The 27,387-nt window shown below is 49.3% G+C and overlaps 1 protein-coding gene across 2 annotated transcripts in view; it reads right to left on the reverse strand.

Moving 5' to 3' along the window:
• Positions 1 to 5,452: 5,452 nt before the first annotated feature.
• Positions 5,453 to 27,387, reverse strand: part of UCK2 (uridine-cytidine kinase 2) — a 77,360-nt gene continuing 55,425 nt past the window's right edge. For both annotated transcript variants that reach the window (XM_040229981.1, XM_040229982.1), the window contains exons 2-7: positions 25,757 to 25,916; positions 24,859 to 24,955; positions 18,005 to 18,147; positions 12,787 to 12,884; positions 10,716 to 10,764; positions 5,453 to 9,402 (exon numbers count right to left, since the gene is read on the reverse strand). In XM_040229981.1, coding sequence (XP_040085915.1) covers positions 9,263 to 9,402; positions 10,716 to 10,764; positions 12,787 to 12,884; positions 18,005 to 18,147; positions 24,859 to 24,955; positions 25,757 to 25,916 — 687 coding nt within the window. In that variant the 3' untranslated portion in view covers positions 5,453 to 9,262. The remainder of the gene's footprint in view (positions 9,403 to 10,715; positions 10,765 to 12,786; positions 12,885 to 18,004; positions 18,148 to 24,858; positions 24,956 to 25,756; positions 25,917 to 27,387) is intronic.

Genomic DNA, 27,387 nt, shown 5'->3' on the forward strand with positions numbered 1-27,387 from the left:
ACTCAGACAGCTGTCACACAAGAAGCCCAGCACCATGGCTGGGGCCTGACTCACCCAAGACACGTAGTAAAAGGTACCTTAGTCACCAGGTGACCGGGAAGATACACATCTAGACCAGGGTTTCCTAGTCTGAGGATGAAGGACAGAAGCCTTGGGCAGAATCCAGGTGGTCTATGAACTTTATTTGTATTTATTCAGCTGTGCCAGGTCTTACTTATGGAATGAGGGACCTTTAGTTGCAGCAAATGAACTCAGTTGCAGCATGTGGGATCCAATTCTCTGGCCAGGAATCGACTTCCCTGCATTCATTGAAAGCACGGAGTCTTAACCACTGGACCACGAGGGAAGTTCCCTAAACTTTAAAATTTACATCTTTATTGTCACTAGTCTGTACCTGAAATTTTACCATTTCCTTCCATTATGAGTGTAGGCAACAAGCCACTGGAATATTAGCCATACTTGTTTCTCAGCAGTAAAAATCAAAGTTATTTTCCTAACACTTTACAGTTGTTGCGGAATTTCAAAATACCGTTTAATTTCATCACTACAACATCATTGTGGTAGTTGTAAGATCTGCCACTGGATCTTATTGTTGGATGTGTTAATAAAGAAGCACATTTAATACTGTACCATAGATTTGCTTCTATATTTTGGTAAATATTTCTCAGTATAATTTATTTTCTTAAATGTTCTTTGGATGCTATTTCATATGCATAAAAACATTATTATTCTAAGAAGTAGTCCTTAGACTGCTAGAGGGGTCCATGGAGAGCACACACACAGATGAAAAACCCAGTCAAGGAAGACAAGCCATCTTCATTGGCAGGGGTACTGGCAGGCCCAGAGTGTAAGGGGAACCCCCACCCTGAAGGGGCTACCAGGACAACCTAGGCTGCCCCCTGGAGATGCCTGGTGCCCTCAGTGTCTGCCCCAGGGACACTTCAATTATAGAACAAGACAGCATAGTATCGGATCCCTCTGGTTTGGTGCAAGGACGTTTTGATATTTGCCGTTTTGAGGTCCTAAAGAGCAGATGATCAAGTATGTGAATCCACTTTAGATTACTAAATGACTATACACAGATATCCTTCCTATTCCATCCCTAATCTGTCTCCCATCTCAGAGCCTCACACTGGGGTCAGGGTGAACCAGATGCCCAGGAATGGGAGGGTTTACTTAGCATGTACATGGTCACCCTGCTCACTTAATTTAAATGCAGAGCACATCATGAGAAACGCTGGTCTGGACAAAGCACAAGCTGGAATCAAGATTGCCAAGAGAAATATTCATATCAATAACCTCAGATATGCAGGTGACACCACACTTTTGGCAGAAAGCGAAGAACTGAAAAACTAAACTCTTGGTGAAAGTGAAAGAGAGTGAACAGTTGGCTTAAAACTCAACACTCAGAAAACTAAGATCATGGCATCTGGTCCCATCACTTCATGGTAAATAGATGGGGAAACAGTGGAAACAGTGGCAGACTATTTTGGGGGGCTCCAAAATCACTGCAGATGGTGATTGCAGCCATGAAATTAAGACACTTGCTCCTTGGGAGAAAAGCTATGACCAACCTAGACATCATATTAAAAAGCAGAGACATTACTTTACCAACAAAGGTCCATCGAGTCAAAGGTCCATTCAGTCACTGAGTGATTGAACTGTTACTTAGCATGCAAGCAGGCACAGCCTGGGTGTTCTTAGCCCCAGGGCTGGGGTGGGCTAAAGCTCTGAACCCTTTTGGGTTGGTCTGTGCCTGACAATAATCCTGTTTTGAAGTGAAGTGAAGTCGCTCAGTCATGCCCCAAGGATAGTAGCCCGCACCAAGCTCCTCCGTCCATGGAATTTTCAAGGCAAGAAGTACTGGAGTGGGTTGCCATTTCCTTCGCTAGGGAATCTTCCCAAGGCCACCAGGGAAGTCCTGTTTTGGTTTTGCTAAACCCTCCTCTGGCAACTACTCTGAGGGCAGGGCTCTGACAAAAGCTACAGAGAAATATGGTTGAGGGATTCTTCCCCATCAGCCAACTTCTCCCAGGTACCCTGAGCTACTAAGAAAAGGCCTTCGAGGAACTCAGTGCACCCATGGAGCCCAGCCACTAAGTGTATAAAGACAGTTGCCCCTTGCAGGACACGGTATGCCCAGGCAGTCCTGCCTCTGTGTACCAGCTCTCATTCAACAGAGAGCAAAGCAGGGGCCCTTATCCCTACAGCACAGCTTGCCCAAGACCACACAGCCATTACGTAAAGCAGCCAACACTTCAACTAAATCTGTTAACTCCAGAGTGATTTCCCCCAACAGGCTACCTCCCCTTTGAGTTGAAACCACACAACACTGAAATCAATGGGCAGAAGATGGAAGCCCTTTTATAGAACTCAGCTGACCTCCAAGTAACCAAATGCAATTTTTAAAAGAGGCTTGATTCTGTTTCTTCCTTCTCCTGCTCTCTAAGCCAGGCCCTGCTTCCTTTAGCTGCCAAAAAGAATCAGTCCAGTAGCAGCACCTCAACTTCTGCTACCAACACTTGCCCTGGAGAAGCCCTAAAAGGAAGGGGCCTTTGCTTCCAATCCCAAGTCAAATCCACTGCAGACCTACAGCCTGGTAGTGGGATCTGGAGCCAGGTGTTTTGCCTATGGGCCCTAGGTTCCTCATCTGTGGAATGAAGGGATTGGACTTCAATGGATGTGAAAGTTGGACTATAAAGAAAGCTGAGCGCTGAAGAATTGATGCTTTTGAACTGTGATGTTGGAGAAGACTCTTGAGAGTCCCTTGGGCTGCAAGGAGATCCAACCAGTACATCCTAAAGATCAGTCCTGGGTGTTCATTGGAAGGACTGATGTTGAAGCTGAAACTCCAGTACTTTGGCCAGCTGATGCGAAGAGCTGACTCATTGGAAAAGACTCTGATGCTGGGAAAGATTGAAGACAGAGAATGAGAAGGTTCGATGGCATCACCGACCCAATGGACATGAGTTTGGGTGGGCTCTGGGAGTTGGTGATGGACAGAGAGGCCTGGCGTGCTGTAATCCATGGGGTCACAAAGAGTCAGACATGGCTGAGCGACTGAAATGAACTGAACTGAACTGAGTGATGATGGCCAACTTTGGGAAACACCACAGTAGATTGAAGCAATAGAGAAACTAAGAAGTAGGAGTTGATGCTCTTGTCTCCCTAGTGAAGACGTTATTTAATAAAGATCTTCCAGAAAAGAAAAAAAAAAAAAAAGTCTAGACTTCTAGGCCCTGAAAGCTCTCATAAATAGCATTAGTCCAACAACCCAAGGCCATCTCCTGTTGAGAAATGCGTTCTACCACTAGATGGCAGACATGTGCCAGACAGCCTCATCCTACAGCTTGACCCACTTCCTAGCTTCCTCTGTAAAACTGGAACAGGACCACATTGCTTACATACTTTGCAGGACTGAAGACTGGTAAAGTCCCAGGAGTTATCATCAAAGTCAGGAATTTCAGGAACTGAAAAGAGAGTACATGGTGCACAGGGCACTCACTGATAAAGAGGAATCTGGAAACATCCTCAACCCTAATGCCCTTGGTAAGAGCCTCCTGGGCCTGTCAGATAAAACCCCATGTGACACATGAGCCTGTAAGGAGAGGTTAGGCTGGCTTTCCCTGGCCCAGGGCAGTCAGCACTCAACTGTGGTGAACCCAAGGCCACTTCATCCTCACTCAGCAACACATCGTGGGCACCTCATTGTAAAAGGGCATGCCAAGCATAGATTGCCCTATGTGAAAAATGAGTTTATGTAACACACAATTTCACATTCTCCCATGCATTCATTCGAGGAGATATGTCTGGATAAATCTTCATTGTTGTTTAGTTGCTAAGTCGTGTCTGACTTTTTGTGACCCCATGGACTGCAGCCCTCCAGGCTCCTCTGTCCATGGGATTTCCCAGTCAAGAACACTGGAGTGAGTTGCCATTTTCTTCTCCAGGGGATCTTCCCAGCCCTGGGATGAAACCCCGTGTCTCCTGCATTGACAGGTGAATTCTCTACCACTGGGCCACCAGGGAAGCCCCAGATAAATCTTTACTCCTGGCTCAAATTGATTCCATGGGCTAATTTGTTGTTTCAGTTCACGGTTTATTGAGAAGATAAACCATGGAAAGTTAGCTTCATGTTGGGTTTTAGCAAATGTGTCTAAACTGTTTTAAACTGCCCTCAGCACCAGATGATGACAGAAATCGATCCCTGTGGTTCCCGCCTCTCAAAGCTACTTTCCCACATCTTAGGTCTCCTTCCCCACCTCTCATCTGTAGATCTTTTATGCAGGTCCTAACAGGTTTCTTTCCATCTGAGTTGAGGTGGTTTGACTCAAGCAGCACTTACTCATCAAACTAGTGAGTCCAGGCTGTGGAGCAGTAGGTGGCTCAAAGGACATTGTGACCGATGGGTGGGGAGGCAAAGCGAATGGCTCAAGAGCTTCACTGGCCTGCACCACTGCCCCTCCAGTTACAAGGAAGCAGAACTGAGTTCTGAGAAACGAGTGAAGTCCCAAGCAAAGCATCCAGCTCCAGACATGGTACACAGGTCGGGGAGATGTGAGAGCAACGCGCAGAGAAAGCTGGATCTCAGCTAAAGTGACTGTAAAACCATGACTCACAAGGGCTTCATCTGCCTGCAGATAACCACCAAGCTTGATAATACACACCTATGTGTTATTTAAAAACACACCAGCCTTCTGAGATGGATTCCTCTGAAATTCAAGTTCTTTTGGACCCAAACTTCGCGGTGGGTTTGCCTCCGTCCTTGGGACAAGTGGCTGGATATAGCAGGGCCGCTCTGCGCACAGATGAGGGTCACGTGGTGCCTGGGGACAGTGGGTGAAGGGACCAAAGGGACACTGAGAAGGTGGAGAGCGAGGGGGGACTGGGGTGCTACAAAGAGGGCAAAAGCCAATTATTTTAATTACTTTAAGATCTCTGGTGGTGGGTGGCCTAGATCTTTTAATAATGAGGTCGATGGTTATCTGCATTGATTGTATGACTATAAACTAAATAGATTTAGTCACTTGAGGTAATCACACACGTGGATGTCTGTGTATTCAGCTTGAAGTTGTTCATTGTTATAATGCCAACTTTCCTCCAGCCAATAAGGGTTTAGAATGTTTTGTTTTGGCTTTTATTATTAAAGTTGAGGAAGGGACGGCAAAGGGAGGGGACGGAGGGAAGACACTGCACAAACCGGATGACCTCAGAGGAAGCAGAGCCAGTTAGAGCCAGAGGACAGAAGCCTCCCAGGGACATGGGCCTGGCTTTCAGGGATGGAGCAGAAGCGCACGCATGGAGGCCTGCGGCGCAGCAGAGGATGAGGAAGCTTAGCGACAACAGGCTGGTGCCCATATCCAGCCAGCGAAGGCCTAGAGCGCTACCCTCCCGTCGCCTGCTGGCCTTTCACTGTTCCTCCTGCACAAGCACCACAAAGAAGGCAAGAGTGGGTTCTTTTCTGTTCAGTCTTTATTTACAGCAAAGTACAGAGTATGTGGTCATTTAAGTGAGTGCTAACAAGTAAGTGCAGGGCAGTAGAAGGAAAAGGAGAAAGTGCAAGCATCTGAAAGAAAAAAAAAAAAAAAAAAAAAGGCCTACATCTCTATTTACCTACTCACCCTGTTCCTGAGGCAGGACCAGCCAGGCACTCACCACCTCTAAGGGTGGCCGGACACTGCCTTGAAGCCAGCCCACTGCCTGAGGAGGGCCGCAGAAGGCGCAGAGACCAAGCTCATGGCGGGGACTCAGCTCGACTCGCCCGGACAGTTTCCCAAGCATGCTCGTCTCACTCTCGTCTGCTGGGACACTGAGACTTTGCCCCTCTACCCTGAGGTCAGGGGGAAGGGTAGGAGTGGCAGAGGAGCCAGCCCTTTCCCGAAGCCCAGCCCTGAGACCCAGAACCACCCTCGCCTGCCTCACCCACGTGGTCATTGACAGGCAGGTGGGAGTCTCCAGGGTAGAGGAGAGCATTTCCCTGCAAGAGGCTATTAGTTCCTGCCAATGGCTCTGGGCCCTGGGGCAGGTCAAGGCTGCGGGACACCGCCCAACAGCAGAGGAGGTGGCGACCCAACCAGCTGGGCTCCGGCCCCTCCTGCACACAAGCCTGACCCTGCAGCCTCCCAAGAGGCTGGCATCCCCCCCCCAGGCACCACGATGAGCATCCAAGCCAGCCCAGAGAGGCAGCAAGCCGAAGTCCCTGACCGTCCAGCAGCCAAGACCACAGTGGGTTGCTGCGGTTCACAGGCTCTGAAGGGGGAACTGGAGGCTTCTGCGGTACCCTCCACAGCCTGTTCTTCACAGACCATCGCCTCTCGAGGGCCCACCCTATCCTCTCCAAAACCAGTGGCGCCTGAGGTACCAGCACTGCATCTTCCTTACACACACTCCCAGCTCTCTGCTCCTGTAAGTTCCACTAGCGTGAAGGCGTGTGGGACCAGGACTCCCCACAACACAGCGCCTGTTCCCTACGCACATGGTCCTTGGGCAACACCTGTGCAGCGGGAGAAGCAGGCGCCACTGGGCGTCTCTGAAGCCAAGAGACTCCCATGCATACGCAGCCAACACTGCCCTACGCTGCTCATCCGTGTTGCCTCCCCAGACAGCGAACAGTATCCATTTCTGGCCTAATAATTCTATCCGATGCTCCAGCAAAAACAGATCCAGTGGGTCTTTAAACGCCAGTTCCTGGACTTGCCACACAGAAAGCTCAAGTTCAGACAGATGCCCAGTTGGCTAAATGCTGGGGTCCTCACAGGGCAGAGCTTCCTATCCCCTCCTTGCCCCAGACTTTCTGTGTCACAGAAACAGAGGAGTCATTAGCACGGCCAGCAAGCCCCCAGCCAAGAGGCCAAGATATCAAGGGGTGGGGCTTCCCTGATGGCTCTCACAGTATAGCATCTGCCCGCAATGCAGAAGACCCAGCTTCAAACCCTAGGTCTGGAAAATCCCCTGCAAAAGGGAATGGCTCCTCACTCCAGCAGTCCCACCTGGAGAACCCCATGGACAGAGGAGCCTGGTGGGCTACAGTCCATTGGATGGCAAAGAGTCAGACACGACTGAGGGACTAACACTTTGACTTTACCAAGAGGCAGGGCAGCCTGAGAACTGTTTCCCACCAAGGACAGGGCTACTGAGAGACCCTGGAGGCTTGGTCCCAACACCACCAGTGGATGAAAAAGCAGCTAAGTAAGTCAAGGCTCAGAGATGAGAAGACTCCATCTTCCAAGGCAGTGGGATAGACAGCCAAGGCACTGAATGGTTTGGCACCTGGGAGCTTCAAGTAAAGTTGAGCGTGCTACCCACCCAGGGGCCAAGGCTCCCCGAGACAGGGAGCGGCTTCCCCTGAACACAGGCCCCAGCAAAGCAGCAGGCCCTTGGGTCCTCAGGATCCTAACCCAGGCCTGCCATCCACCCTTCACCTCAGAGCTACACAAGGCATGACTGGAAAGATAATCAATACTGGTTTGGAAATGCGCACTTCAGAACTCAGCCAACCCACCGGGCACTGGCCTTCAGAGCAGGGACCTTGGGGGCCTTCCCTTGCTCCAACTCAGCAGTTGCTACTCTCGGGGCCTGTAGTCCAGTCTCCTGAAGGTCTTGGGGTGGCAAAGCCCTGTTGCAGATTAGGTTTGACTTTTAGACACAGCCCAACAGAGTTAATCAAATGGAGTCCAGAAAAGGGGAAGCAAAACGGGTGAGGGTGAGGCTGAGCCTACAGGAACAATTCGATGTGACTAGAGTTAATGGTGTTGGATTTATCAGAATGGCTCCAAGGGGCTACAAAAGCAATGGAAAGAGAAGGGATTCCCAAAATGTTTCAGGCTGTGGCAGCCACAAAGGTGTAGCCTATCGAGCACTGAGATGGTCCACACCGAGATTAAAAGGTTCTGGCTCTTCTGCAGTTAAAAGATGAGGCTTTAGAACACTATACTCACAGCTCCTCCATCTCACTAGGCCCCCTGCCTCCTCTAGCCCTCCCCACCAAGAATCTTCAGGAATCTGTACTGCTTCCAAAGAAGGAAGTTTCCACCAAGACGGAGCCTCGGGGAAAGCTAGAATTCTCCACCCCAAATGCTTTCAGCCTAAGACTCCAACTTGTAATTTAAAAACGCTACTCTTCCTCCCTGCCTCTGTGCCCAGCTGCCAGGTGACGTGGCTGCATGGTAAATAAGTAAATCAGCGTGGCCGTGATACTGCCTGTTATGGCCCCTGCTGACTTCACCTTGCTGCAAATCCCTCAGGGTGGGGAACAAACGCTACAGCTCCCTATACAGCAGAGCTCTCTGGCTGCCCTGGGAGGGGCTGGCTGCCAGGAGAGGTCCTCAACCAGAGCCCAGGCTGCTAGGGTCCACTGTGCACCCCACAATCTGGGGAAAAGCCTGAGGACTATCATTGTGACCTCCCCGGAAGACGTCAGCATCTCAGACGCTATGACAGGCATGGTCCTTCTTCCCCGACTCTGTCAGGAAGCAACCCCATCGCATCCCCACCAGGGAAGGAGAGAGAAGCCGCTCTGGATTTTGGAAGCGGGTGAGTAAGGAAGGAAACAGCGAGCTGCCTAAGCAGCCAGAGGTGGGGTTGGGGCAAGAAGAAAACACAGAAGACTTGTTCCCCTCCGTGGGCTTCTTCCCTGAGTTTGACTTTTTAATTGAGGTCTTGCCTAATTTCAACTCAGAAAAAAAAAAAAAAAAAAGAGAGAGAGAAGAAAAAATAAAAGAGGATCTCTTATCCACATTATCCTAAAGCTCCAGCTCCAAGAAGGTAGCATCTGGCAGGGGAGGCGATCAAAGGTTCCAAACTTCACTTCCAATGAGTCACGCAGACGCTGAGAGCCACCAGCCCCGAGCCTCCCTTCCACAGCCACCTGAGCCTGCCCCATGGGGCACACGCCGGGTACCAGGTGTGAAACCCCAGGTCCAGCCCCCAACACACTCAAGGACAGGCCTTCCTGCAGAATACTTACGGCAAACAGCTGTACAGTATTTGTACATTTACACAAAAATAGATCCTTTTATATATATATATATATATATATGTATTTATAACTGGTTACACGTTGGACTCATAATTAGGCATCACCAGTAGTAGTTGGCACAGTTTGTCATTTAAGCTCAGGGTCAACTTCTGTTTCATTTCGTCGCTCCAAAGTACCAAAAAAAAAAAAAAGGGATTTCATCTCCATGGTGTTTTCTTAAATACAGCAATGTCATAGGAAACCACACGTATAGATGCCCCCTCCTCCGGCCCTTTGGAGACGGGGTCAGTGCGGCCGGCTGCTGGACTCCGAGGCCTGCCTCTTGCGTGAAGGGGTGTAGCCGTTGAGATAGCCGTTGGTCTGTCGTTTGGAGAGGCCGCCGTTCAGGATGTCCTGGATGTGCTGCACAATGAGGTTGATGGCCACTGTGGGGCAGAGAAGGGCAGAGTGTCAGGGGCACACGGGGCAGGGGCAGGTCTGCCGGGCTGTTTGGGTGGAGGGCACACAGGAACCGGAGATGAGAAACCGCTCCAGGAAGCCGGCTCTGCTGCTTGTGCGCAAGTCACCCGACCTCCCCAGACCTCTACGGGGGCTAATACGACCCCACAGCAGAGTTCTCAGAGTAGGACAACCCGGGACACAGTAAGCCCTCAATGTGAGGCTTCTTATCAGGATGCGATCAGAGGCAAGAACTGGATGGACGCAATCAACCCAAATTCCGCAGACGTGAGGACTGGCCTTTGTTCTGACACCATTCTACCAGGGAACCTACCAGCTCCCCACCCCAAAGACAGGGAACCCCACAGAAGGCCCTCTCCTCCAAAGGTAAGACTGGACTCTCCTTCCTTAGCCTTAGAAACAAATGATATGCTTCAGGCACATGATCAATGTTAACATCGCCAAAAACAAGATAAACAACAAGTGCTTTCTGGGGTGACGCCCCAAGAACACGGCTCCCCCAGCGTATTCTCCACGTTGTACGAGCGGAAGCCAGTCATGAGGACACGAAGGCAAACCCAAGCTGAGGGCTGTTCTATAAAAACAACGGGCCTGTACTCCTCAAAAATGTAGTGTCCCAAAAAACAAAGAAAGGCTGAGGAAGGTTAAAGGAGTCGAGAGTAAGTGTCCTGGATGTGACGAGTGCACTGTGGCTTGAATGAAGTGGAATTTTCATTGCTGTGACTAACTCCCAAATGGCTCAGCAAAAAATTAACTTTTTAAACAGAGGAAAACTGAAATCAATTATAAAGAGAATAGGAAAACAGGGTCTTCTCCCAATTCAGCTCTGCCCCATTACGCCTAAATCCAGCTAGTCCTACTATCTAGACAAGGCAAAGCTAATGCGTAAATAAATACACCTGGTAAAAGTCCTTTCCAGACCAGGAAGAGCCACCTTGAGCTCTCTAAATGAAATTAAGAAGGAACTCCGCTTTTACTAAAAATGGCCTTAGATACAAGGTGCCCAGGTATCACTGGGAACAACAGCAGAAGGTACGCACCGGCCTCCGATCACTGCCAGAGAAGCAGGTTCACGTCTGTCCCTGCTTCTGTACATGCGTAAACACAGTGGCCTGTCCTTGACGCCGGGTGTGTAGGTATGAACCCCTTTCCAGCTCACAGCAGCAGCCAGGGCCTCAGCCACACCCATAGAGCCTTGTTTGGTTACCGCGTCCTATCCAAAGTATAACTGACAAAGGGAAGAGTCATGCCCTATCCAAGGCACCCCACAAGGACTCACCAAGATTATCTGCACCTCTAGGAATGATCACGTCAGCGTATTTCTTTGTCTGTGGAGAAAGATATTTATAACACATTAGATGGATTACAATGCATTAAAGAGAGAAGCTGGCCCAAGCCCTTCTCCAAGGGAATGTGGAGAAAGGGCCAGCCTTCGCCTACTAATCCCAGAGGGCAATAATCTGTTACTTCCAATGTAATATATTTAATCCACTTTAATTTATAATAGATCAGCTTTTTCCTGAGTTCTCACTAACATTTAACACTTTTTCAGCTTACAACCTGCACAATGAACATGGTCTTGGAAACTAAATATATAACTGCCTCTTCACCATTATGAAAAGCCTTAATTCATAAAACCCAAATTTATGAAGAAGCAGTTCACGTTGGACTTCAACAGTTTGTCTAGTCGGAAAAAGTAAGTCCCACTGATGACCATTTTCACCGGCTCTGTTATGACACAGCCTTAAAAAAAGAAAAAATAAAGCACACAGTTTTTGGGTTTTTTAGTTTACTGAGACTTTGTGAACCATTTTACAAACTACTGTGTCCTGGTGAGGCTGTGTAAACAGTGCCTTAGGACATGGGTCTTCACCCTGCGCCGTGTCCATACTACAGCTGTGGAATGGCCAGGGGCCCAGCGTGAACTAGGCAGACAGTGTATCAGGCCCAAGCTCACACAGTGAGCTGCTCTTTCCTGAGCTGAGTGGCTGCACAGTGGGAACTAGTAGAAACAACCTAGAAAATACTCACTTAAAATTCTGAGTTCTACTGCAGCAAAGGTAAACAGCAGAAAGTTGGCAGTAAACTGTAATCTATGTCCAAAAAGAATACTTTGTATTCTTATTAAGCTACAAAGAGCAGAGAGATCCTCAGATGGATGGGTAGAACTTCAGAGCGCTACAGCCACCTCTGCCTTCTCCCCAGAAACCTAATCCTGTGACCCAGGCCTCTCCAGGGAATGAGCAGGGCATCAGGGTTACTCAGGCCAACTCACACAGCCTGCCTGGTTCCGGATCTGAAACAAAAGTCAAGTTGGTTTTGAAGCAAAACCTACTAACATACTTGAAGAAACAAAGACAGCTTGGGATCATATTTTTCTAGTACAGAAGAAAGAAGTTAATTATTAACACTAAGAGAAGTAGAGAAATCCCCACTCTACACTACTTCCCAATAGCCCCACAAGAGCCAGTCGCCCTAAAGCCATCAGCCAAGATCAGGCGAAGACCCAGCCTCTCTCACACTCCCAGGACTGAACTCTAAATTCTCAAGGAGTGAGAACATGGTTTAGCCAACCTGAAAAAGACATATGAGGAGGTGTGAGTCTCCTGAGCTAAAACTCTTTCCAGAGCTAGGCTCTCTCCCATGCCTTCTCTTTTACACCCCACCACTCCACTTCTTGTCCCTGACAGCCTTCCCCAAACGTTCGCCTGACTTTCCTCAGGAAGCTCGGGTGCTTCCTAGGCTGAGGGCTGATTCACTAAAAGCTGAACACTGCCCAGTCCCTACCCTTCCTTCTCGTAAAGTCATCTCCCTAGAGAGTTCCCAGCTAATGGGGAGGCCTGACAAGCCTGGGTAGATGTACAGGAAGCCTGCTCCTCCATGGTACACCTCCCAAAGGGGGACTTACATAGGGACCAATGACAAGCTCAAAATAGGGCTCACTCAAAGGTGGTGGCAGAAGAGATTCAGAAGGGAAGACTCTGCAGCTGAGGGCTCATGCACCAACATGCCAACCGCCACAAATCTTCTGAAGACCCAAGTGGTCAAGTCTATCCTTGGATACGATGCATCCTTAATAAAATGCCTCCCCATGAGCTCACCAAGCGAGAAGTGTACAGCTTGCAGGAATATCAGACAGCGGGATCCTGAAGGGCCACCCCGAAAAAGAGTGGCAGAGCAGAGCCCCAGGGCAGGAGACAAAGCACCAGCGACTGCCTTTCTTAGGACTCAACAGAGGAGCAGCCAGAGGGGCGAGTGAGATCCTGGCCGGGGAGCTCAACTCACAGACCTCTATTTGTTTCATTACATTTTAAACACTAAATTCAATGAAGAACAAGAACACAACTCACTGGCAAGCAGAATTCCTCAAAGGCAGGCTTGACGAATGTAATGTACTGAGATAAAATCTGCTCAAGGTCCCTCCCTCTTTCGCTGATGTCCCTTAATACTAGAAGAGAAGGAAAAACAAGAATCAAGAAAATGGTGCATGTCTGCCCTTCGCGAGGCTGATCGGGATCATACAAGCTCCACGAGGACTCTGGATGATTCACATGCCGGATTCCTGAGAGACTGGACCAACAGCCGGTCAGCAGCAGCTTTGGGGAAAAACAAGTTGCATTTTCAAGTCTTGCTACAGTCAAACTCAGCTATGACAAAACGCTCTCTAAAGCAAAAGGTTTCCAGGAAAGGCCATTAGTCTTCTCATTTCAAGCAACACTTGCCCCAAATAAAACTTCATTGTGAACGCCCCCAAAAAGGTAGGACAAACTCATAACAGGAAGGAGACTAGGCCCAGAGAAGTGGTGGGGCTTCCTGGCAAAAGGGGCAGGTTGCCAGGAGACGTCCTTTGCCCATCCTCATTCCGTCACCCTTGCACGCACTCACCTGTGTTCAGGCTGGCAACCCTCTGTGGATGTGCCACCTCTGTCTGCCTGCTTCCCGTCCACACTGGGGCCCCTCCACCGGGTGGAAGTAGGGCAGAGGGCCCAGCTGCAGTCAGCCACACCTGCCCACCTCAAACACAGAGGAGACCACTAAGCAAAAGATGAGAAGACTATGGTGTCAGAAACCATGGCCAGAGCTGTGAAGCAGCCCAGAGGGACCCAAACATCATCTTCCACCTTCTTCCTCCTCAGGGTGGGGGGTGCTTTTAACAGACTCTTTTGTCAAAGCACAGAAAAGGGTCCAGAATCCTGGTTCTGCCACTGTACACTAGCCTCCCTGGGCCTGAGTTTCTCCCAAACTCAGCAAGTGAGTTTGATTCCCATATCAAAAGCAACCCCTCCCTACAAATGTTTTCAATCATGGCTATTAAAATCTTTCCCTCCAACCCCAGAAGGGTATCAATTTATCTACAATCATTTTCAGTGGACCCTTGGCTCCTCTCAATCACTTGTCAAGTAATCGTTTCAGTATGGGATGAAACTCACTGTAAACAAACACAGGGAATACTTGTGAGTGCATTTCTGGAAAGTCGTGTCTGTAAATAATTCTGTGGACACGTTTGCACGCACACAGGAACACATGCACGTGGGGAGGGGCGGGAAACAGAGCTTCTCTGGTTACAGTCCAGGCTGGCGTGAAGTCTGTAAGATTAGAAGGCTGGAAAACTGTCAGGAAGACCCCATTCCAGAAACCCAGGTAATACACTGCTACCACCACTGACTTCCAGCTCCGTGGTTCACAAGGGTCTTCCCCCCATGAGCCCTGCTAATAAAATGGTTGGTTGGTCCCTAACTTATCAGGGTTACTTGTCAGGATTTGCCTCACAAACCCAGCTGCCCGCATGCCCAGCCCAGCCAGGAAATGGTCTTCTCGGGCATTTGGACATGAGGCCCTGCTCCAGCTGCTGCCGCCGCTCTGCCAGGAACACTTGGCGGCCGAGTAGGAGCTCCAACAGCTGCCACGTGGCCCAGCCCCACGGGCCTCCAGAGTGCGGGCCTGTGGGCCAAGGGGCTGACCTCACCAAAACACACAGCCCGTGTGGCCTCTAGCTCTTCACATATCTCCAGATAAAGCCCAAAGGAAAAAGGAAGTCAGACCAAAAGGGCATCAGAGCAGGGGGGGGTGGGGAAGCAAACACATGCCTGCACTTCAGCAGCTTTGACTCAAAACTGTGCAAGAGCCTGATGCTGGATTTGTTTTGCGAGACACGCGTTTCCCACAACTGCTGACAGCCTCAGCACCGTGGAAATCTCCATCCTCCCTCTAGGACACACACGCACGAACTCTCCCCTTGCACAGTGCTCTGCCGCTGCCCTCAGCCCACGGCTGCAGCTCTCCTGTGCCCTGCAGACCTAGAGTATCACCTGTCATGTCACGGGAGTGAGGAACACGAGGGGAGAGACCAGGTGGAGCAGGTGAATCACACCTGCCTCTGCTCTGGAGCCCAAAGCTGCTTCTGGCCCCATCATCTAGAGGGATGGCGGCAAAACTGAGCCTGTTCAAATCCTGACCCCAGTAACTACTACCTCTGTGGCCTCAGACAAAAAGCTCATTTTCCTAACTGTAAAGCAGAGACCACAATAGCACCTTGTCTCACAAAGCTGTCACTTAGGAATACTGGAGATGTGCATAAGATTCTTCAGCACACGACTGGCATGTGGTGTGCTTTCAGTAAGCCGAACAGACACGATCATGACGCTGACAGGACCTGAGCAAGCTCCAGGAGAGGGATGGCTCCCTGATAAAGCAGACCATCAGGAGGACAGGAGCTGGGAACTCAGCTAAGCAGGCTGGGCCCAGCGGGGGTGGGGGTGGAGTCCCAGAGAGCAGCTGGGAAGGAAAGGGTGGGGCTCCCGGGGGGAGGGGAGGGCAGACACATGGAAAGACGGAAAGACAGGACGGCGAGGGGGAAACAGGCAGACGGGAGGAGACATCCCGCAGCTTCCACGCTGGAACAGAAGATGGCAGTGGGCCAGAGGGCTGTCCAGACACGCGAACACACAAAACAGAAGGCTTCGCCCATCTCTGCTCCCAAGAGCCTCCTATCCAATTACCACCTTAGACAGACGGGACCCCTCCTTGAGCCCAGGACAACTTGGGACCAGCTAGTTCACTACAGTGAAGTGCCCTCCTCCTCAGAGTCAGGAAGCGTAACCAAGCCAACCACTGAATCAGAACAAGGTCTTGGCACCATCCGGAAACTCCAGAGACTCAAAACTGTCTGTGACCCCGGCACACTTGCTGGGCCGGGACAGGTCATCTCAGAGCGCCCTGCAGGGTAAAGGGCAGGAAACTCCAGGCCTGCTCTTCCCTGCCTGCCTTCCACTCGGCCCTTCCAAATCAGCCTCTGCTGCTTCTGGTCAGCCAGAGCCAAGAACCAAATGCAGAAGGACCAGAATAAACACAGTTCCTCCACGGCTGTCAATTCCCTTTAAAGATCAGTTGAGCAGATGTGTTATTCTAGTAATAGAACCAACTGCCTATGTCAAGGCTCAGCGAAGCCCTAATTCTGTGTAAGCTGGAGAGAGGGCCGTGGCAGGCAGGCCTGAGGCCAGCGATCCCAGGGCCCCACTGCAGGTCCTCTCTGATCCTGCTCCAAGGCTAGGCTACACTCACACAGAGGGGAGGCATGGCAGGCTTTGCTGGGAGACCAATCCCCTAGACACCAAGGGGCCCCTGGGAAGGAAGGAAGTCCTTCCAAAGGCTGTGAGACTCCCTCCCTTCCACATGAGGGCCAACATGGAGTGTGCCGGGGAGGATGCAACCCACAGACAGTAAGACCATGGCACTCACTCAAGTCCCCAGGAATGTTCTGCCCCACAGCTCCTGACTAACCCTCCTTCCCTCTCCCTTACCCCAACCCGCCCCAGCCCACAAAGCATGTTCTCCTGTCCTACAGAGACAGAGAGTGAGTTTGTAGAAACAGCATTTGGGAAGTCCCACTCGACCAGCAGGAGGGTTACTCGGCAGCAGGTGCTATGCCAGGACGGCGGATCTGAGAGAAGACGGTGAGCCGCCGCAGGGGCACTGGGGAAGGCGAGGGGTGCAGAACTGGCCCTGAGAAACCCCCAGAAAGGCCACCGTCACCTCAAGCCTCTCCTCTGAATCACGGGAGGATCTTGGGATAAGACCCACCTAATCCATCCCAGAATTATCCATCGAAATCAGGCGTGTCACACCACAAAATGTGGTTCCAATTTCCACATTGTTTGTACTTGCTTCTCTCTCGCAGGTATCACGCCATCCCCTGGGACATTAGTACCACCTGCTGGACTAATGGTATCAGCCCAGGGGTTACCAGCTCCCGAGGACATGTCTCCTGAGGTTCTGATGGAACACTAGGGAAAACAGAACATCAGCTACCATCTCAAATGAAGCAGGTTTCTGATCTGCCACGGTGACATTTATCCACTAAAGCCACCACCAGGCACTGCCTCTCACAGCACAACTATCCTAGGAGTACTGACCGGTCATTACATGATCCACCAGTAGGAAAATAAGGTGGAAACAGGTTAAAGCACAACCTACTCCAAGTCACACATCGACTAAACAGTGAAAACTGAAAGAAACTCTAAGTGTTAGTCGCTCAGTTGTGTCCAACTCCTTGCGACCCCACGGACTATAGCCCGCCAAGCTCGTCTGTCCGTGAAACAAATTTGTTTCATGAACTGGAAAAGGGAAAACTTCACACACTTTGAGGTTGGAAGGCTTTGGGTTGGGGCTTATGAAACCTGAATCTGCCACTGATTTGCTCTGTGACTAAGGGCTAAGCAAGGCTGGAGTATCCTGTGTCGCTCTTCCTCCACATGATGGGAATCAAACCTTAGTCACCCTTCACCCCTCTCCTCAGTCGCTTCCACCCCACTGCCTAGGCTGTGTCCCGTCGGCCCCAGCTCTGCTGGGTTCCCCATCTCTCCTCAATGGTTCATGCCCCAAGATGCCACCCACAGACCTCAGCCCTCCCTGTCATCCAGATCAGAAAACAGTCCTAACCAGCCACAGTGTCTATTTTTGTAGCGAGCGCCTTCTCGGGTTGCCTACGCCATCAGCCCACATTCACATCCAGACCCTGCTTCCCCGACAAGGCCTCCGGAGCTCTCTGCTCTGTGCCCCAGGGTGAGTCCACGGGCTCCGCCTCCCCCACGAGGCCTCCCGAGCTCTCTGCTCTGTGCCCCAGGGTGAGTCCAAAGGCTCTGCCTCCCTGCCAACAAGCACTTCAGTGTCTTCCACACACGCTCAAGGTGTTCAGAGGGAACAACCAACTGTGCTCCTGAGCTGGCTGGACAGAGTGACCAAAGCTTCACAGAACTTTCTGGACAGCAAACGGCAAGCGGAATGGGGATGGGACCAGCTGCCCAGAGCTACCAGCAGAGGGTGTTCCTGCCCCAAGATGTGCTACAGCGAGTCCCCATCTTGACTGGGACACCTATGGGGAAATCATAGGGAGCTAAGCACTTAGCCAAACTTCTCCCCAGCAAAAATAGAAGGTAAACTTCTTATTTCATGTCTGTGACCTCATGAACCTTTAACAAAACAGTGAGTGAAACTAATCCCTTCTCAAACGTCTCTGGGCCCCAGGGACACGAGGCCACCGATGCGCCGTTGGCAGCTTCTGGAACGCACCTCTGCGGGAGAGCCGGGTGTCCGCATCTGTGTCCACAAAAAGCTTCATCTGGAACAGGTCTCGCACCTCCTGGGAGTAGAAGGCCAGGATCCCTTCGAAGAGCACCACGTCTGCGGGGTAGACAGTAACTGTCTCCTCCTTCCTGCAAACCAGAGGGTGGAAGACGGGCTGGGTCAGGTGGGAGCAGCAGGGGAGGGGGAGTCTGGAGTCCCATCCACTGGACTGGAAGGGTTTAAGCAGAGCCTCACAGAGCCCTGGGGCCACCATGGAGGCCTAAGAATGAGCGCCGGTGCGGCTGGGCCAAGGCCTCCTGTAACCAACTCTTTGGAACTTTCACTGTAAAGCAGAAACAGGGGGCCTACATCCCCCTCCTTGGAGTAAAAAAGCCTGCTGCTAAATGAAGAATAAAGACATACCAAAGGAGACGTGAGCACTTTCCCCCTCACCCCGCCGGAGGCATCCCTAGGAACGCGCTGAGTCCTGGCGTGTATGGAGCCTCACACTCTGAACTGTCAAAAACAGAAACTGTTTTCTCCCAAGAAGCCCATCCCGTCCCCCTATGCTGAGGCAGCTGGGAGCAAGACAGAAGGGGCAGAGGGAAAGGTGGGGACAAGAAAGCTTTCCGTAAGAGACTGGGAAGGGGAAGGGTCTCTGTGGGAGGAGGAAACAGCCCCAGACCTGCCTGGTTTGGCTCTTCCTCATCAGCAAAGCAGACGCACATTACTCAGTCATCCATCTGCCCACCGGGTTGGGAAGCCCCAGGCAGAGAGATACTAATGTAAACATGACTTTTCAAAAACCGGGGCAGTGAAAACAAGTGGAGGGGCCTGATGGGGCCTAGCTCTGCCCTGCCTCAACTTTCACTGCACTCTTTTATCTTTTGCTTCTGTCCTAAAACCACATTGCACCTCATTTCAAAATTCACTGGAAGTAAAGTAAGGATACCACTGAAGGTTTACCACTGACCCTGACTGGCAGAGCAGCAAACATTTGTGAAGAAAACCAAACATTTGTTTCAAAAGCTCCTTAAGATGACAGGTTTTATTTGCGCAAACAGGGAAGTCAGTTGCAGCTGCCCGCCAAGGAGGAACTTCCTTCCCATAAACACGCTTCAATCCTTTACTGGCTCGGTAGTAAAGGGAGCGCCGCTGGAGCAGCTACCAAGGTGGCAGAACCCGGAGCAGAAAAGACGGCAGAAAAGGGCCAGGTTAGAGCAGCTAGGAGACTCTAGAACAGTGGTATAACTCTTGATGCACAAAGAATCGTCTGGGGAGCTTTTAAAAATATTTATTCCTGGACCCTACTCCCCTGGGGCTCTGATTTCATTAGTCTAGTGTGTAGCTAGGGCATCAGTACTTTTTAAAAGCTCCCCAGGTATTTCTTTCTTTCTTTCTTCTTTTTTTTTTTTAAGGCATGAAACTTTATTTACTTCACAGCAGAGGTTTGCAGTATATTGAGCAGATAAAAATACCAAGAGAAACTGCATCCACATTCATATTAGAGAGACTTCTAACTTCTTTATTTTAGAAACTGACAGATAAAGAAGGAAATGGAAAGTCTGAATAACACAATTAACAAAATGTGGTTTGAGCATACACATAACTTTGTACAAAACTTTGAAATACAACTGCAGCAGGCACAAAAATTAACTGTCAGGCCACAGTGGAATATTAATCAATTCCAAAAAGTAGAACTCACTTGTACTTTTGTTTTTTATCTATCCTGTTTGGGATTGCAGGGCATGAAATCTATGGATTTGATTTCATTAGTTCTGGAAAAAAATTAAGCTGGTATCTCTTGAGATACTGCCTTTATTCTCTGCCCTTTCCTTCTAATTTAATATTTTTCAGGTCTGAACTACCTTCCAAGTCTCTTAATCTTTTTTTTTTTTCTGTCTTTTTCTTTCTTCATCCATTAAGGCATTAATGCATTAATGGAGGATTTCTTCAGATCAATCCTCTATTGTCTGAATTAAGTTTTTCTTTCCACTTTGCTACTAATACATCTACTGAGTTTGAAAATTTTGCCACTGTGTTTCCCACTTCTAGAAGCAATTTCTTTTTTCATACTTATACATTATTTTTTTTAATTTACATTTGTTTCCCCGGATTTTATTAAGATATAAAGCACTGTATGAGTTTAAGGTATACATATAATGATTTGACTTACATTATGAAATGATAACCCTAATAGGGTTAGTGAGCATCCATCATCTCATATAAAACAAATATCAAAGAAATAGAAAAAATATTTTGTGATGAGAACTCTTAGGATGTACTCTTAACTGCTTTCACACAGAACGTACAGCAGTGTTACCTATATTGTGCTGTACATTACATCCCTAGTTCTTATGTATCTTTACAAGCTGGAGCATGTGCCTTTTGATTATCTTCATCTAACTCTCCCTCCTTCACAAACCCTATCTGCCCATTCCCCAACCCCCTATGGGGGTGGCAATAATCTGATCTCTTTTTCTATTATTAGTCAGTTTGTTTTTCTGCGGTATAATCAAGCTACAATACTATGTCAGTTGCTAGCACACAATACAGTGATTTGATATTTCTATACATTTCAAAATCATTAAGTCTAGTTATCGCCTGTCACCACACAAAGACATTGTTTTTGAGTAAATTCCCCACACCGTACACTTCATACCAGTGATTCATTTATTTTGTAGCTGAAAATTTGCACCTCTTAATCTCCCTGACTATTTCTTTTCCCCTACTCCCTTCACTTCTGGCAACTACCAGGTTGCTCTCTGTAGCTATGACTCTTGTCTGTGTTTTCTTGTTTGTTCATTTGTTTTGTTTTTAGAGTCTACATAATACATAAAATCATACAGTATTTTCTTTGGCTGATTGGTTTCACTTGGCATAATACCCTCTAGGTCCACCAATGTTGTCACAAAAGGCAAGATTTCAGTTAAAAAGCTTCCCCAGCTCTGTCTGCAGCCAGGGTTGAGATATATCAGTCTCTGGGATAATGTCAGGTACTGGAAAACAGGGTCCACTGTGGTTCAGGATAAGGAACCAAACTGGGCAGAATTCAGAAGCAAGATGGACAGAAAAAGAGATCAACAAGTGAGTGAAATAATGAGTCACTCTAGGCAGCTGCCCTGGGCCAAGAAGAGGGCGGAAAGGCTCTGCTGGGAAACAAAGAAAACGTGTTTTCCTGGGATTTCTAGGGTTCCATCTGGAACACACACAGACTGTGCTTCCACAGACTGACACTGTCTGGCAGTGCTGATCAGCTTGCCTAACTGATCAAGACTAAAAAGACTGTTGACTGTTTCAATTCAGTCATGCCTCTTCAATCCTGGGACAGTAAGGAGAACAGAACTGCCTGCCCCATGGGTGGTACCCCCGGAAGCTGGAATCAATCACTTCCCTAGTCTACATGAAGGTCTAGGTGGGAGAAAATTTTGAAGCAGTTTAGAGCTAAAAGCAACATTTATTGAGCTAGCCCAAGATGTGCCAGAAGGAACGTATGGTGCAATGTCCTGTTTAGGAGTTTGGAGATGGGCTGTGAGGTTCACATAAGAAACCTAGAGTATTAGAGTATTTGGGATAACCTAGCACAACCTTCTCACTTGAGAATTATTCCTTACAATAAAGAAGGGGAAGATCAGAGAAAGGTATTTACAGAGAATAGGTGACTTCTCAGTTTCCACCCAACATTCGTTTGTAGTCACCACAAAAAACCCAAGGGTGGAACGGGATCAGTTAACCCTGAGTGGCTGGGTCCCTCACAAGTGGCTGGGGGACTGTTGGGGTCTTAGATGGTCACAAAGCCTCACAGAAGAGTTGGACTCTGGGCCACTAAAGAACAGGATTTTAAAATAAAATATATGAGAGCAGAATTAGGAGAAAAAAGTAAAACATATTTGGATGTGCAACTCTGCGGGGTTTTTTGTTAATACATGACCTTGATGGAGCTCATGCCAAGAAGATACTCATCTTCTCCTCCTATACGACTACGCTGGTCAGGCCCAGACTCCTCCCAACTCCCCTCACTCCACTCCCTTCCATCAGGCCCTTATCGGTATCTCACCCGGGCCACTCCAAGGGCTTCATAACCAGCACTGTGCATCCTCTTTTCCTGCCGCGAGAATGACCTCTCCACTCCTACATAATAGCCATCTTTGGCTCCCTACTGCCAACACATTTGTGCCCTGGCTCTAAGGTCTGTGCCCTTCCTGATCGGAGGCCTGTCTACCTCCCAGCCTCCTCCACCTCCTGCCACTCTCCCCACATACCGACCCCCTTCCCTCCATAACCAACCCACTGCAATCTCCCACCAAGCTTGCCCCTGAAATGCCTCCCTACCCATCACCTTGGAGATCCCTTTCCCAGTAACTTCTTATGCTTTTCATGCACAGCTTAAGTATCACTTCCTATACGAGTGCCTGCTTTGACTACTCCAGCCTCCTTCCTCCTTTACATCCCTCCACAGGTCTGTGCCTTACCTGTCAGGCTGCAGGTTAATTCTGTAGCAGTGCCCCACCCCAGGTGGGCTTGACTGTCTCTTGTCAACCTGACGTCACCACCAATCTCTGCTAAGGCTGCTGCTGCTGCTAAGTTGCTTCAGTCGTGTCCAACTCTGGGCGACCCCATAGACGGCAGCCCACCAGGCTCCTCCATCCCTGGGATTCTCCAGGCAGGAACGCTGGAGTGGGTAGAAACTACAACTTCCAGAATCTCTTTCCCTAAGTGGTCCCAGCTACTTTGCCAAAGGAAAACTTGGAAGATGAAACAAAATCTAAAATTTTTAGGAGTTTGTAACAGCTAGACAAAGAAACTGTGGACACTCCACATAGAGGCTGTGGAGACTTCCCTGGGGGTCCAGGGGCTAAGACTCCACACTCTGAATGCCCCCCCAAATCTTTGGTCAGGGAACTAGATCCCACATACTGTGACTAAGAATGGGTACAGCCAGGAAAAAAAAGGCTGTGGGCCCAGATGCAGCAGATTCATGGACTTGCCATGAACAGTTTCTTTTCCAGTGGCCTAGTCTGCCATCAGTGGGAACTCACTTCTCTGATTCCTCACCTGCAGCCTCCCAGACCCTCGCTTTCCCAGCCCCTCGTTATTTATGTTAGCTCCAATTTCTATCTAAACATCCCTCTATTCCTGCAGTCTGTGGAGGCAGATACAGGAGGGGCATCTTGTTCTTTGAAGGTCAGTAGAACTGGGTTCGTAATAGGAAGTGCTTCCATAGATACCAGAGAGGTACGACGGTGAGAACCAAAGCAGCTGGACTTTCCATCACAATGTCCTCCTCCAACCAAACCTCTGCCACACCCTCAAGTTCTGAGAAAGTTCCAGAGAGCAGCACAGAATGTGTGAGCTAAACTGCATTAAAAGCTGAGATGTGTCCTAAAGGAACACACAGGGAGATAAAGATTGGGCTTTTAAATGGAGAAACAGACATAGAGAATAGACTTATGGACATGGGGAGAGGGGAGGAGAGGGCGAGACGTATAGAGAGAGTAACACAGAAACTTACATTACCGTATGTAAAACAGATAGCCAACGGGAAGTGGCTGTATGTCTCTGGGAACTCAAACAGGGGCTCTGTATCAACCTAGAGGGGTGGGATGGGGAGGGAGGTTCAAGAGGGAGGGGGCCTATGGCTGATTCGTGTTGATTCACACTGATGACAGAAAACAACAAAATTCTGTAAAACAATTATTCTTCGATTAAAAAATAAATTAATTAAACAAGATCAGGTTTTTAATCATAGAAATATTTGGTAGTAACAGTTGCATGAGATCTAATTTCCCATTTGAGAAAAAAAAAAAATCAACTCAAGAGAGAACAAGATAAAGGAACTAGGAAAGAAAATGAAAAGTGGGAGGGAGAAACTCTCAAACACAGCCCAGGGCTGAAAAAACACTTACTGAGCCATCACTAAACCCAGGATATGAAGCAGCTGCACGTGGCCTAACACACCACTTTGGAGTGTCAGATGTGCCTGGGAGGCCCCGAAGTGAGCAGAGAGCCCTGGGCAGCTCTGAAGGAGCTCTAGGCCAGCAGGAGGGAAATCCTCCAGAAGCCCCTTTTCACCGCTCAGCGGGGAGGAGGCTGTGATGGAAGTCAACCCACTCCTCTATTGATCAGGAGCATTACTGCTGCTGCTCAGACGCTCAGTCGTGTCCAAATCTTGGCGGCCCCACAGACTGCAGCACGCCAGGCTTCCCTGTCCTTCACTGTCGCCCAGAGTGTGCTCAAGCCCATGTCCACTGAGTCGGTGAGGCCGTCCAACCATCGCACCTTGTCGCTCCCTCTCCTCCTGCCCTCAATCTTTCCCAGCATCAGACAGTCTTTTCCAATGAGTCAGCTCTTTGGATCATATGGCCAAAGTATTGGAGCTTCAGCTTCAAACAGAAGCATGAAGACTGACAAATGGAAGGACAAATCTGACCTGAGAAGCTCCCTAGAGGGTCTAGTCCTGGTGACTTCAGGACTCTCAGAGCTCTCCACAGAGCCCAGTCCGCAGTGAACCAGAGAGCAGAAGTAACAGCTTCCTTGTTCTCGTTCTTCCTCCACCCTGCCCTCTCGCTTTTTATTCTAGGAACAACATCTCGGGCATGTGGATAAGGATGAATGTGCAGTCCCTCACCTGAGCTCAAATCCACAAATCCGTCCTCAGGGTAACAAAACGGGATGATCACGATCGGACTGTTCTAGGAAGCACCCGGACAAATTCCTGACCTGTGTGTCTGCGGACACCATGACATCACTGCCCCACCACAGACAGGCTGCTGTGGGCACCAGGCGGCGGGAGGGGAGAGGAGACCGGCACTTCTGAGGGGCAGCAGGCAGCAGTCTTCAGCCCGGAGCAGGTCACTTACCGGGAATGGGAAACAAAGTCGTACACGGGGATCTGGACGGTCTTCCCCTCCGTGATTTCTTTGAGTGTCTTGAAGATGAGTTCATTGTCAAAGGCATCTGAAGGAAATCAAACTGTTAAGATGTTTGCTAACTGTAAAATGATTTCCCCTATAATGATGAACAGGCATCCCTTTAAGCCTGTGTTCTACTCACACAGGCATCACACCCTAGATAAGCATCCCCTCTCCCCAAAAAAGTCTAATTTCCACCCAAAGCAGGATGCAAACTCTCTACCTTTCAAACCAAAATGTGTGAGTTCTGAGAACTGGAAGTGGGTTCTTTTCTTTTGCCTTAATGTCCCATCCCTGGCCTGTATCTCTCGCCTCTCTCTAAACCCAGCATATGAAAGATAACCTCACGACTAGGTGAGGGCAGCAGGCACTACGGCAGTTTTGACTCCTGCAACTGAAAGAACCCTAAACCAGCTTAAGAGGCAGTGTGCTGACCTGGGACTGACAGGGCAAAAACCACTGGACCCTCAATCTCCCTTTCTGCCTTTGGGTGAGTTTAACACACAAGCCGTGTACACCCATGTGCCAGGTGGTGGCAGGAGGTGGGGGGGGCACAGGCTGTGTAGACCAGAGGAGGCAGGAGAACCAGCTGTTCTGGCCTGTGTTTGTTCCGCCCTGAGTCATGGGTTTCTCCAACAGTCACCCTTGTTCAGACACAGATTCGATCAGTATTTAAGGAGCCAAGCACTGCAGAAGCCTCTGTGGAAGCCCTTCTTTCCTATAAGCCCACAGCAAGCCTGCAAGGTACCTACGAGTCCTCCATTCGATGGCTAGGAAACAGACTCAGAGAGGTTAAGCCACTTCCTCCGTCAACACCTCCACAGGCCCTTTCGATGGCCCAGCTTACCTGGGTGATCGAAGTTGAACTGGCCCTTCAGGGCTTTGGCCTTCTGCTCTGAAGTGAGGGCTCGGTAGAAGCTGTCCTGGCTCAGGATGACCACCTGCTTCTGGCGATAGTCCACCTCGTTCTGCCCCAGAAGCTGCACGATCTTAGCACAGACGGAAGACTGCAGGGAGAGAAGAGAGCGGCGCGGACCACAGCGTGAGGCCCAGCCACCGAGCTGACTGTGTGCCCTGAGCAAGGGCCTTTGCAGGGAAGAGTGCAAAGGCTACCACCACGGATGATGCAGTAGGGGAAGGGAGGATATGTCTGCTGAGAAGGAATTCAGGGGGCCCAGAAGTCTCCTCCCCCCTCCATTCCTTAACACAAATTACTATGCTGAAGTATGCACAGTGACGACGTGGGGACGAGGGCAGTAATCTCTACTTCTATTTCATAAAGCCTTCCCCAAAGCCGCAAATAAAAGGTGATGCTATTTTATCCTTTACTTCCACCCTAGTATAGACACACAAAAAAGACGGCAGAAATTAGGGAAAGGGCACAGTGATGACGGGCCAAACGGCTGCTGGGTCATGAAATGACTGAGCATTTACAAGACATCTCAGCCCTTACACATCCCTTTATATCAAAGGAATCTCAGCAGGTTGGCAGTGAGGCCAAGGGCTTGGCTTCCATCCTACTTCAGTCTTTTGCTCTGGTCTACAGCCACGGACATCACGGTCCACACAGTACACCAGGCAACCTTTTCACAGATGTATGCCTCCAACTTACGGAGCTGGAGACATAAACATCGCCAATACTGGAAACAGTAGGGCATCCTAATTAAGAGTAGGAATACCAGCTCCCAATGAACTCTTGAACCTACATACTTGTAATACACATATCTGACTTCTTTTCTCTCCAATGAACGTATACTCTTGGAAAAGGAAAGGTATGAAAACAAGTGCATTCAAAAGAATGAGATAGTCGGGACTTCCCTGGCAGTCCAGTGGTTAAGATTTTGCCTTCCAACGCAGGGAGTGTGCGTTTGATCCCTGGTCAGGGAAAAGATTCTATGTGCCTTGAGGCCGGGGGAAAAATAAAAATAAAAAAACACCATAAAGCAGGAGCAATATTGTAAAAAATTCAATAAAGAATTTTAGGGCTTCCTTGGTGGTCCAGTGGTCTGCCTGCCTCTTACCATGTTCGTTCCCTGGTCCAGGAAGATGCCACGTGCTGTGGAACAACCAAGCCTGTAGGCCATAACTACTGAGCCGTGCTCACGGCAACAAAGCCTCCCCGTTCACCACAGCCAGGGAAAGCCCACACACAGCAGTGAAGACTCAGTGCAGCCAAAAGTTTTAAAACATAAAACAAAATTTTTTTCAAGAATTTTTAAATGGTCCACATCAATAAAGATCTTTTCAAAAATGAGATAGTGAAGGATTATATTTATCAAATAACTGATTTCTTCCTCATTTGCCTCAAAGATTAACTGAAAAATAAGAATGTCTATATCACAGAACCTCTAGAAGAGGTAATGGAAGTGCCCTTATGGAACTGGCTGGCCTGATTACAAGCACAGCTTAAAGGTGAAAGAATGAGAGGATTCTTGGGCTCACCCTTCGAAGTCTTACAACTGAGACTATTTTACCAAC

Source organism: Oryx dammah, unplaced genomic scaffold (genome assembly GCF_014754425.2).
Source record: "Oryx dammah isolate SB20612 unplaced genomic scaffold, SCBI_Odam_1.1 HiC_scaffold_28, whole genome shotgun sequence".
NCBI classification, from domain to species: Eukaryota; Metazoa; Chordata; class Mammalia; order Artiodactyla; family Bovidae; genus Oryx; species Oryx dammah.